Raw genomic sequence first — 12,452 nt, forward strand, 5'->3', positions numbered from 1 at the left:
ACTGCAGCGGTTTCCAGATCACTTCCTCATCTTGCTGTGGTGCACAATAACAGGTGCAGGAGAGACAGGTGACATTTGGGGACTGACTGGCTACCTATTAAAGACAAGCTCTGGGCTACACTGCAGATGCGTCCTTCAGCCACAGGAAACAGCTCTGCTCCTCTCCACTCCACTCCACCAGCTCCAGTTGAGGTCATGTCACCCAGGGCAAGCATTGTGCCTCCTCAGCTAGACCCCTTCAGTGAAGCGTACGTGAAGAATGAGCAAATGCCGTGCATGAAAGATGGGCGGTGAGCATAGGAACGTTTTGAGCTCTGGAGGTCAAAGTCCTGTGGAGGTCAATGAATGGCAGATTCAGACAAAAAAAAAACCAACCTGAAGGGAAAAGTCTTCCCGTGGCTGTGTAAAGCAGCCTGATCTAATCCCGAGTAGCACTCCAAATTCATGGAATGCAACAAACGCAGTAGTAGAAAAGTTTAAAGGAAAAATCCTGGTGAAATGCTCGAGATCACCTAAACGATTTAGGAGCCAGATTTACACCAGTCTCTAAGCTTCTGAAAAGTTTGCTGTCAACTCCATATGAATACCTAAAGCCTTTCCAAATCTCTTGAAATGGGATTTATTTGCTCTCTGTCCTCCTCTTCACAGTTGTGTGCCATTTTCCTGCCTTGCTCTGCCTAGAGCTGCCTTCATGTCGGGTAGCAACATGCTGGAGGTCGCCAAAGCTTAAAATTGGTACTTCTGAGAAACCCAGCATGTTTAAGGTGGAGACAGAGAGGGAGGTTTAACTCTGAGCCCCACCTGTAGATGGAAACGGAGATAACTGCAAAATCAGGATGAAGGAAAGCGGCCTGATCAAACTCACCACTGATTCTCCTACCACTTTCAGTCCTGGGGTGCTCCTTGCTATGCATATAACTGCAGGCCAGGCAGATTCCCAGCCCTTGGAGGCAGCAGGCTGAGAGAGGATGCCCGCCTGCTCTCTGAGAGTGTATAGTGTTCCTGCCCTGGCAGGCAGCCAAACGCGGCAGCCGCTTGTGTCTGGGCTCTTCCACTGCTCTCACAGCCTCTTCAACAGAAGTGACATGAGGCACACTCTTGCTCACAGCCTGCTGCTGCTCAGGATGCTGGGAGAAGAAGAGAGACTTAGTCCTTCACAGCTGGGGGGCTCTGACTTTGCAAGCTGAGGCATGATTAAGATGGAGGACGAGGGGGAAGAGGGGGGAGAAGAAGAGGCAAGATGGAGAATGGAACTCAAGGCTCAAGGATGAGATCCTGCCTCTCCATCGCATTTTGCTCCCACATCACCGTTCAGTATAATCCTTCAGGAAACAACCAGGAACAGACAAGAGCACACACCTGCAAAGCCCTCCCCAGCCCAGGAATCAGAAGTTGTGGTGCTGTTCCCAAGCTCACTAACTTCACTGTGACACTGCGCTAATCAGCTCAAGCACGGCACAATGCTAATGCAACCTGTCTATTTCCAGGACCTCAACGAGGATCACTTCCAATATCCCTTCATGTTCTGTGGATGTATTGGGGGTGAGGGACAAGAAATCATGTGTGGAGTGAGACTGAAAATACAATGAGAGCAGAAAAACAGGGAGGACATTTTTATTGGTGTAGTAACAGTATATAGGCATGTATGTCACTACCCTTGTGCTTATGTAAGGATATGATCTTATTAGGAAGGACTTGAGAACCTGGAGAGAAGAGGCAGAACCCAAGGAATTAAATGGCCATGCTTGTTTACTGTGGCACTGGCTGGGTGACCCCAGCTGGCCAGAGGCAGCAGAAGGGCATTCAGGAAGGGACCTTGCACACCAAACAGGAGGAAAGCTGCCTCTGAGAGAAATCAGTGGAGCCCATCACAATCGCTTCACATAAGTATTCACAGGGGACTGTACATCTTCCTGGTAGCTGAAAGGTGGATTTCTTCTGCCCATTCATCATTTGTAAGAGTCTAAAAGCCCAAACAGTCCTTCAAGGAGGAGAGTGTGAATGAGGCCCAGGAGGAAACAAGGAGCTGCTGGAGGAAAGCCAAATATACCAGCCTGGACACCTTCAAAGTGGTGTGAAAGACATCACTGATAGGTGTATGGCAGCAACAACAGAGGGGGAGCACCAATTCACAGTAGCCAGGGAGAGAAGCTGTACAGCTCCTCTCTTCAACATCCCAGCAATCTGACCAAACTCCAAGCTATGGAAAGGGCAGGCACTACTTCTAAAGGTATATGAATAACTACTCTTTTACCTGCACCCCCTAAAACCAAATGCACTGAGGCAGAATAGCCAGAAAAGGCTCCTAATAGTCCTCCTGCTGGGCAAACAGCAGGACTTTGTTGTCATCTGTCCAACACATCTGGAGTCTGTGGTGCATTTGTGTTTACAACACTGCTATGAGACACAGAATTGCTCTGTGGACACGAGGAGCTGAGTATGAGGGAGCCTCAAGCCCTCATCCAGGCTACAATATGTCCAACTCCCATGGCATTCAATGGCAATTGGGTACCTAAATATCCCAGACTTTGGTAAGGTTGAGCCTCATTAGCTTGCTCCAGATGAGAGAGCTAAGAACTGAACCTGGGCACCTGCCTTGTGGTTTACCAGCTAAAAAGCTTCATCTATATCTTCTGACAAGGCAGAAGGTAAAGAGAGATCAAAAAGGAGGGTGAGGAGATGAGGAGAGGGGCATGAAGGGGTGAGATTATGTGAGACCACAAGCTGTGTTGTAGGATAGGAGGGAGAAACTCACATCTAGCCACCTTTGAGGCAACACAGACTAGAGAGCACCCCTGAAAAACCTGCTGTAGACCCCCACTGAGGGCCACATGGGGGACCTTTAGGAATGCACTGCTCCAGGGGTATCTCCGGGCAGCTAGCGCAAGGTCCGTGCTGTGTGGGGAATGCGAAGAACTGGTCTTTTGTTTCACGCCCCTTTGTTTTAACCTCTTGAATCAAAGACCCCAGCTGCTACTCCAGTAGAGGCTAGAAATTAATCCAATTAAAAAATAAATTCCCTGTGGAATCAAAACTGCTTGCTAGTTTGGGGGCTACGGGCATGAGATTTCTTTTTGCTGCAAAACAAACTCTCTCTTCTAGCCCATATTTCACAGAGTGCAGATACAGACAGGGAAGCAAATATAACAAACAAATGATCAGGATGATTTATAACCCTGGTACCAGCCCACAGCTCACAGGAAGGATCGCAGCCTCTGTCTTCTATAGCCTGCATGGCCAGAGACAGAAGCACAATGCCGTGTGCTACCCTCCAACACAAACAGTCACAGGGCAACAAAACCCTTAGCCGCTTCGTTCCACTCTTTTGTTTTCCATGGGTTTTGGTCAGCCTAGTCTTGTGGAGCTTGACAGGTTAACCCACACTTCCTTGCTTGCAGCAGAAATGATTAAACAGGGGAGATTGTTTAGGCCATGAAGCAGAAGGAACTCCTTTGTTTTTGCAGATCACTCCAAGGCAGCCAAGCCTGCTGGGATGCCCAAGAAGAAAGAGGCAGTGGCTGAGCACAGAAACAGGTCAACAGGGAGGGAGTTCATGCCATCCTTCTCCAGGTTCAGAGACAAGGGGGACATGTAGAATCCCAACATCACTGGCCAGAGAGAAGTTGGCTAGACCCTCTGGGTATGCAGGTGATCAGAACCAGATAGAGACTATGCCCTGACAGCTTGGCCTCTCCTGCAAGGCTCAGCAAAGCCCCAGAAATACCTTATGCTACAAAGGGATGCCACCCTACCAACCCAATGGCATGCAGTCACACATAAATGTTGAGTGGAACTGGGGCCAAAGAGAGAGGAGTACTTTCAACAGCCATGGCTTGATACCCCCAAGATCTCCTGGGAAGGAGGAAGCACATACAACAGCCATCTCTTCTTAAAGCCTGGCTGGCTACCAGCACCCCATGCATGCATTAATCTGCACATCCTTCCTCAAGGTATACATGATCTTGAGGTACAGGGCTGGATTTCTATGGGAGTCGTAATTTCTCTTACAGACCCAAAAAGTAACATCAACAACAGAGATCACTCAAGACAATCCCAGACATCTGCTGAGAGGGAAGAAAGTCTTCCCCTGTTGCAGTAGGGATTCACACCCTGGTACACAGGCACACTACAGATGATGGTGAAAAGGAACAGAGCAGTAACTGTCTGTACCCAGCTGGAGGAGTAAAGGGAAGTAGAGATCCTGGGGTTTTGTAAGGTAATACCTGGGGAGAGGAGAAAGGCACCCACAAACTATTTGTAAGAGCTGGATCAGTCAGGTGGAAAAGCGAATGTAACGCTTAAAAAAAGGCAACCTGGATTGATTTGCTGCTTATCATCGACTTGGTTGCTGCTGGCATCAAGCTGGTGGTCTAGGAGCGCTTTCATTCCTTGGGAGTAAAACATTGTTCAGGTATTCAGATTCACAGGGGTGCGTGGGGGAGTCTTTCTTTTACCTTTGCCTGACACCCACCTCTCAGAACAGCTTCGATTTCTGTGTGTGAGAGATACGGGAAGGAGCTTGGCAGCAGAGATCAGACCTCCGGACACCGTAAAGCACCTCCTTCTTAGCAGGCTCTGAGTCTCCTCAGAAACACTAAATGCAAGAGAGTTGGTGAATTATTAAAACAACCTTGCAACAGCTCTGGAGAAACCACCAGTGCCTCAGATTCAAAGGGAAGGCTGTGGTGTGAGAATCCCCATTAGTAACAATACGCACAGTTTGCAAGAACATATGTCCCTCCGTGGAGCAATCAACCAATCTGGGCTGTTTAACCACAATATTTCAAAGAAGTGCTTTTAATGCAGCTGAGCCGTATGTTTATTTTTGAGCTGTAAAACGGGATCCTTCCACTAGCCTTTCAGAGCATTTCTGTAATGGACTCTCTCCAAAATATTGGGGAGAAGGCTTTGCTCCAGCAGAGCGACTGATATGTTGGTTTGGGTTTGGTTTTTTTAAAGCAAAGTATCACAGTACCACAGTAGAACTAAGGTTGGAAGAGACCTCGAGGACCATCGAGTCCAGCCTATCAACACAGACCCCATGACTAGACCACGGCACCAAGTGCCACGTCCAATCCCCTCTTGAACGCCTCCAGCCATGTAAAAAGCAGAGTGCAGGCAGAAAGTGCATTTGCCCTCTGGACCAAAAAAAAAAGCCCACCACAACAACCAGGCAAGAGGAGCAAGGCTGCACTAGGACCCTCTTAAGAAGGTGGCTGGGTGGATGGGAAAGGGGATGGATGCAGGGACTTGAGCACCCATTGAAAACGCAGCCCTTTGCTCCCCTGTGTGGGAGGTGAACGCAGGTCTTGGTTTATCGACTGTTTGATTTTATTTCTTCTTTTTTTTTTTCATAAAATAATAAATAATCAGAGGTGCTCTGGCATAGCCATGCCTTTGGGGGTGGGAGAGGGGGCGCGGGGGAGGGGGAGACGAAGGGTAAAGGTCTAGTCTCCTTCCCTGCTCGATCTAATCCTAATTAAAAATAAATTACATGCTGTATGGAACTTGAAATGGCAGCGATAATCCTGTTACACACGAGGGGCCGCCCCGCTGCCCGCTGCCCGCTGCCGGCCGTAGGCTCCGTTCCCAGGCGCGCAGCCCGCCCCCCGGACCCCAGGGCCGGCCCGCTCAGGCCCCCAGACCGGCGCGGCCCGGACCGCCTACTCTCTACCCCGCCAGTAAGCAGACCGCGGAGCTCCCGTGGCGGAGAGGAGCGGTGCTCGGCGAAGGCTTTTTGCATGGAAACCAGGCGTTTGGAGAGCTTTTGTTGGCGGCTAAGCGGGCCCCCTCCTCCCCGGGACCGCAGTCGGCGCTGAGGTGCCATTTAAATCCCATTTCCATAAGCCGGGCTGCGGGCAGCCCGCCGCACCCCGCTCGCGTGTCGACCCGCGCAGCGCTCCGCGCAGCCACCCGCGCAACGCCCCCCGCACCGAACCGCGCAGAGACCCTCGCAGCCCCGGAGTACCCCTGCTGAGAGGGATGTCCCCGCACGGAGCCGGGAATCGTTCCACCCCGGGATGCTCCACTGCCTGCTTCGTGTGCACAGTGTAGTGCAGGGCAGGGCTTTTATCCGAGATTTCCAAAGGAAACCGGAGTGAGGGGATGGCGGGCGGTGGGATGGCGACATCCTCCAATTCACTGTGACACCCCCCCCCCCCGCTTCATCCTTTAAAAATGCCTTTAAAATTCTTAGGTTCCTAGACACACAGAAAGAGGGGAGGATGGAGAAGGGAAGGGAAGGGAAGGGAAGGGAAGGGAAGGGAAGGGAAGGGAAGGGAAGGGAAGGGAAGGGAAGGGAAGGGAAGGGAAGGGAAGGGAAGGGAAGGGAAGGGAAGGGAAGGGAAGGGAAGGGAAGGCAAGGCAAGGCAAGGCAAGGCAAGGCAAGGCAAGGCAAGGCAAGGCAAGGCAAGGCAAGGCAAGGCAAGGCAAGGCAAGGCAAGGCAAGGCAAGGCAAGGCAAGGCAAGGCAAGGCATCCCAGAAAGCCAGATGCTCCTCAAGCCCCTCAATTTGCCTCCCTGCCAGGGATGGTGGCTGCCCTCCCCATGGCGGCACAGGCATGGCGGGGTTGAGAAGCTCAGCCGGGCTCCATGCAGTGCCTTGGTGCCTTGCGGGGCAGATGGTTTCGTTCCCCCCAGTTCGTGCCAGGTTTCAGCCTCATGCTGTTATTTTGTTCTTCTGGAACGAGACTGGTGTTGCTTCCCAGAGAGGCCCTATTAGGACAAAAAGAAAATCCCGTGAATAGGCGTAACAGGGCACCAGGAGGGATAGGTCTTAAATGTATTTTAATATGAGCGGGGCATTGTGTGTAATTCAGCGCTCATCATCGTTTAGTCAAAGAGTTATGGCAGTGATTGGGAATGAATAGGGGGACATAATGGATACATGTGGCGTTTGCTCATTATATTCAACTTAGTCCAACTCCTCTGTGGAAACTGTTCAACTTTCTCTCCCTTTAGCCTGTCATAGTGAAATAATACAGACATTGGTTCCTCGAATGGGATAGCCTGCCATGCTATTATATTTCTACAGCTAACGAGGGCTTCATAAGCCTTTGATACAGCCTGATCTTTGAAACCTTTCCAAATCTCCTCAAGCTTATGCTAAATCCTATTTAGAACTTTTTTTTTTTGGCTTTCTTTTTTTTTTTTTCTTTTCCTCGCCTGCTAGTGCCCCAGGCTTAAGAAACCCGGGCGGTGACATGCATACTAAAGCATGCGGGGACACCTCCTGAAAGGCGACTTACAGCGCTGATCACAGGCTCTCACGCGAGGAACACACCACTCCGGCCGCGCAGCTGAATGCCGCCAGCACCCCCCGACCCCTCCCCGCGCCCCGCTAATCCGCCGCTGCCACCCTACGCATCCACCAGCGCGGTACGCCGCGACAAGCCGCGACGTGCCACGACACGCCGCGACAAGCCGCGACGCCACATGCCACGACACGGCATGCCGCGAAACGGCACCTGCGCGACCTGTGGCACAATTAACAAACCCCGCCGCGCATGTTACTCCACGCTCCCCCGCGCCCGCTCCGCCGCACCTCCGGAGAGAGAGAAAGGAAGGGAGATGGTGGGGAGAAAATAAAGGGGGGGGGGAGGAAGAGAGAGAAAGGGGGGGAATGACTAAAGCCAGAAGAAAAAGGAGGGAAAGGAGGGGGGGGGCATGGAGAAGGGAAGAAGGAAAAAAAAAAAAAAAAAAAAAAAAAAAAAAAGAAAAGAAAAAATCCCAAACTCGGGAGAGTTAAAGAAAACAAAGGCGATCGCCCCGCGCCCCCGCTCCCGCCGGCTGCCGGAGCCGCCCCGGTTCAGGGACCGCCGGGGGGCCGACCGCTGCCAGCACCCCGCCGCCTCCCATTGGCTCCGCCGCCTGCTCATTTGCATAGCGCCGTCTATGAAAGGCTGTGCGGAGGCGCGGAGGGGCGCAGACGGTGGTGGAGGGTGAGGGGAGTCTCGCCGCGAGTGCGGTGCAGCCAGCCTCCGGCACTCCGCAGCACCCCGGACCGCACCGTCGGGCTGAGCCCCGTACAAGTGCCATGAACCCCCTGCAGCTGCTTGCTGCCGCCTGCCTGCTGGCCCTGTCCCGCTGCAAGACGGTGAGGTACCGCACCGACGAGGAGGGAGCTCCAGGCACAGTGATCGGTACACTGGCCGACGAGATGCCGGTGAAAGCGCCGGGGGAGATGAGCTTCCGCCTGATGCGACAGTTCAGCAACAGCTCGCTGGTACGGGTGCGGGAGGAGGACGGGCAGCTGAGCATCGGTGATGCAGGACTGGACAGGGAACGGCTATGCGGGCAGGCCCCCCAGTGCGTCCTGGCCTTCGACGTGGTGAGCTGCTGGAGGGAGCGCTACCGCCTGGTGCACGTGGAGCTGGAGGTGCGTGACATCAACGACAATGCCCCACGCTTCCCCCGTGCCCAGATGACCCTGGAGGTGTCAGAGAGTGCTGCACCCGGTACCCGCCTTCCACTGGAGGTAGCCGTGGATGAAGATGTGGGCTCTAATTCCATCCAGAGCTTCCAGGTCTCCCTCAATAGTCACTTTGGTGTGGAGGCACAGACACGGGCAGATGGGGCACGTTGTGCTGACCTGGTGCTGCTCCAGGAGCTGGACCGTGAGCGCCAGCCCTCCTACACACTGGAGCTGGTGGCCAAGGATGGAGGCAGCCCGGCACGCTCAGGCACAGCCACCGTGCATGTCCATGTCCTCGACGCCAATGACAACAGCCCTGCCTTTGCCCAGAGCTCAATCACAGTGGAGCTGCCTGAGGATGCACCACCTGGCTCCCTGCTGCTTGACCTGGACGCTGCTGATCCTGATGAGGGCCCCAACGGTGAGGTGGTCTACACTTTTGGCAGCCAGGTGCCCCCTGAGGCAAGGCGGCTCTTCCGCCTTGACCCACGCTCAGGCCGCCTCACGCTGGAGGCGGCCGTGGACTACGAGCGCACCCGCACCTATGAGCTGGACGTGCGTGCCCAGGACCGCGGTGCCAGCCCACGCACCGCCACCTGCACCGTCATTGTGCGCCTCACCGATGTCAACGACAACGCACCACGTATCAGCATCAGCGCCCTCCGTGGAGCCGCCAGTGCTGCCGGCGTGGCCTACGTCAGTGAAGCAGCAGCCAGCGAGAGCTTCGTGGCTCTTGTCAGCGCCTCGGACCGTGACTCGGGTGCCAACGGGCAGGTGCGCTGCAGCCTCCGAGGCCACGACCACTTTGCCCTGCAGCGTGCCTATGAGGACAGCTACATGATTGTTACGACAGCAGCGCTGGACCGTGAGCGCATCCCTGAGTACAACCTCACCGTGGTGGCTGAGGACCTGGGCTCACCGCCCTTCAAGACCGTCCGCCAGTACACGGTGCGGGTGAGCGATGAGAATGACAACGCACCGCTCTTTGCAAAACCTCTCTATGAGGTGGCTGTGCCAGAGAACAATCCCCCAGGTGCCTACATCACCACTGTAATAGCCCGTGACCCCGACCTTGGCCACAATGGTAAGGTCACCTATCGGCTCCTGGAGACACAGGTCATGGGGGCTCCCATCTCCACCTATGTCTCGGTGGACCCTGCTACCGGGGCCATCTATGCGCTCAGGACGTTCAACTATGAGATCCTCAAGCAGCTGGACCTGAGGATCCAGGCCACCGATGGTGGCTCCCCACAGCTCTCCAGCAGCACCCTTGTCAAAGTGAGGATGGTGGACCAGAATGACAACCCTCCTGTCATCATTCACCCAGTGCTCACCAATGGGACGGTGGAAATTGGTGTATCCAGTAAGACCTCCCGTGACTCCCTCGTGGCCCAGATCAAAGCTCGAGATGCAGATGATGGGGCCAATGCTGAGCTCACCTTTGCCTTCCTGGAAGAGCCCCAGCAGGACATTTTCACCATAAACCCAAGCACTGGGGACATTGTGCTGAGGGGTGACCTCTCCGAAGAGCTGGGACAACTGTTCAAGGTCATCCTCACCGTAACAGACAATGGCAGACCCCCGCTTGCCACAACTGCCACGATCAACTTCTTGGTGACTGCCACTGCTCCTTCCAGTATCCAGGAGATAGCCAAGCCCAGCTCCTGGGAAGGAAAGGCTTTGCAGTGGGACATCCCTCTGATTGTGATCATTGTCCTGGCGGGCAGCTGCACCCTCCTTCTTGTGGCTATAATCACTATTGCCACCACCTGCAACAGGCGCAAGAAGGGGAATGAGATCAAAAAGAACACTTCCTTGAAGGACCAGATAGACATCTCTCACCTGGAGAAGGGATGTCAGGAGGAGGGCAGCCAGAGAGGGAATGTGTTTGAGGTACGAACCTTTCCCAGCAAAACCTCTTTTACCAGCCCAGACCCTTCTGCAGCTGCTGAAGAGATCTCTACTGCTGAGAGCAGCAGCGACAGCGCTTGCCTCTATGAGGGTCAGAAGAAGCTCAGAGGACCAAACGGGGAGGTAAGATTCTGCCATGGGAAAGGGGGTCAGCAGGAGGGAGGGGTCTTGGAGGATGTGAATTGCAAAGCTGTAGTTCTGATGTTGATTTGCCTCTCACTACTTCCCTCTCTCACCTCTCTTTTGATCCCCTCCACCCCAGCAGGGTTTTGCTGCTGCTCCAAGCTACAGCAAGGAGCCTGCTCCCCCCGTCGCCATTTGGAAGGGGCACTCGTTCAACACCATCTCTGGCCGAGAGGCAGAGAAGTTCAGTGGCAAGGACAGTGGGAAAGGTGACAGCGACTTTAATGACAGCGACTCGGATATCAGCGGAGATGCCTTGAAGAAAGATCTCATCACACACATGCAGAATGGTAAGGGCTCAGCTCAGCCCCAGCTCCCAGCTGACCCCTCTAGACAGAGTGACAGGGAGATGGGGAGGTGGACCCATTCTTGGAGCACAGCGGTGAGGCAGGCTAGTTACAAGGGGAAATCTGATGCTGTGTTGCTTTAACTGCCCGTCTCTTCACACCAGGCTGCCAGACACTAGCTCCTCTCCACACTGGGCACAGAGTACATGTTAGCAGATCTTGGGAATGCTGTAGCATTGGGGTTTTTTTCCTTCCCCAAAAGCTTCCCTTTGGGTTAGGATAGTGAGGAATATCCATTGCAAAATGGCATAACCTTCCCAAGCATGGTTTTTTATTATTGTGCTGTAGATCATCACCTCCCAACTGCTGCTGTCAGTACATTGAATCACCCCATGACTGATAACCCTGAGGATTATGAATGATATGGATTTATTCCTGCAGTAATGACATGTTTCTCCTCCTTTCTCTCTCTCACTCTTCAGGTCTCTGGGCATGCACAGCTGAGTGCAAGATCCTGGGCCATTCAGACCGCTGCTGGAGCCCCTCCTGTGGCCGAGCCAACCCTCACCCCTCTCCCCATCCTTCAGCACCCCTTTCCACCTTCTGCAAGAGCACATCTTTGCCCAGGGATCCCCTTCGCAGGGACAACTTTTATCAAGCCCAGCTGCCCAAAACAGTCGGGCTTCAGAGCGTCTATGAGAAAGTGCTGCACAGGGACTTTGACCGGACGATCACGCTCCTCTCCCCGCCACGCCCTGCACGGCTCCCTGACCTTCAGGAGATTGGGGTGCCTCTCTATCCAGCCCCCTCGACTAGATACCTGGGCCCCCAGACTGACACGGCTGAGAAAGTGTAGCCCAGCACGCTCCCCACCCAATTACACGCACCCCTGCGAGCACACGACTAGGTCACTCCCGAGAGCCTTTAAGTTATTGACCAGACCCCATGCCGTACGTGTATATATGCAAGATGTGCCTTAAAAAATGAAGCTGTTGGGAAGGATTTCCAATCACATCAGTACTGTTTGATATTTGCAAACAAAACAACAGAAAGATTTGTTTGTAGTTAATGTAATTTTTATGAAATGTGCAGTATTTAATTCCTTCTTTTCCTTTTTTTCCTTCCTTCCTTTCTTTTCTTTTCCTTCTTTTCCTTCCTTTCTTTCCTCTTCCTTCCTTCCTTTCTTTCCTCTTCCTTCCTTTCTTTCCTCTTCCTTCCTTTCTTTTCCTTCCTTCCTTTCTTTTCTTTTCCTTCCTTTCTTTTCTTTTCCTTCCTTTCTTTTCTTTTCCTTCCTTCCTTTCTTTTCTTTTCCTTTCTTTTCCTTTCCTTTCCTTCCTTTATTTTCCTTTCCTTTCCTTCCTTTATTTTCCTTTCCTTTCCTTCCTTTATTTTCCTTTCCTTCCTTTCTTTTATTTTCCTTTCCTTCCTTTCTTTTCTTTTCCTTTCCTTCCTTTCTTTTATTTTCCTTTCCTTCCTTCCTTTCTTTTCCTTTCCTTCCTTCCTTTCTTTTCCTTTCCTTCCTTTCCTTTCTTTTCCTTTCCTTCCTTTCTTTTCTTTTCCTTTCCTTCCTTTCTTTTCTTTTCCTTTCCTTCCTTCCTTTCTTTTCTTTTCCTTTCCTTCCTTCCTTTTCTTTTCTTTTCCTTTCCTTCCTTCCTTTT

The 12,452-nt window shown here is 52.7% G+C and overlaps 1 protein-coding gene across 1 annotated transcript; it reads left to right on the plus strand.

The window, feature by feature from the left end:
• The first annotated feature begins 7,940 nt into the window (after nt 1-7,940).
• PCDH8 (protocadherin 8) lies at nt 7,941-11,878 on the plus strand. The gene is made up of 3 exons (XM_068166501.1): nt 7,941-10,447; nt 10,587-10,797; nt 11,277-11,878. Exons 1-3 carry the CDS (start codon nt 8,036-8,038, stop codon nt 11,648-11,650), a joined length of 2,997 nt encoding a protein of 998 aa, XP_068022602.1. The 5' UTR covers nt 7,941-8,035; the 3' UTR covers nt 11,651-11,878.
• Nucleotides 11,879-12,452: the final 574 nt, after the last annotated feature.

This window comes from Melanerpes formicivorus, unplaced genomic scaffold (assembly GCF_026170545.1).
Source record: "Melanerpes formicivorus ecotype bairdi unplaced genomic scaffold, bMelFor1.0.p_v2 SCAF_101, whole genome shotgun sequence".
Classification (NCBI taxonomy): Eukaryota; Metazoa; Chordata; class Aves; order Piciformes; family Picidae; genus Melanerpes; species Melanerpes formicivorus.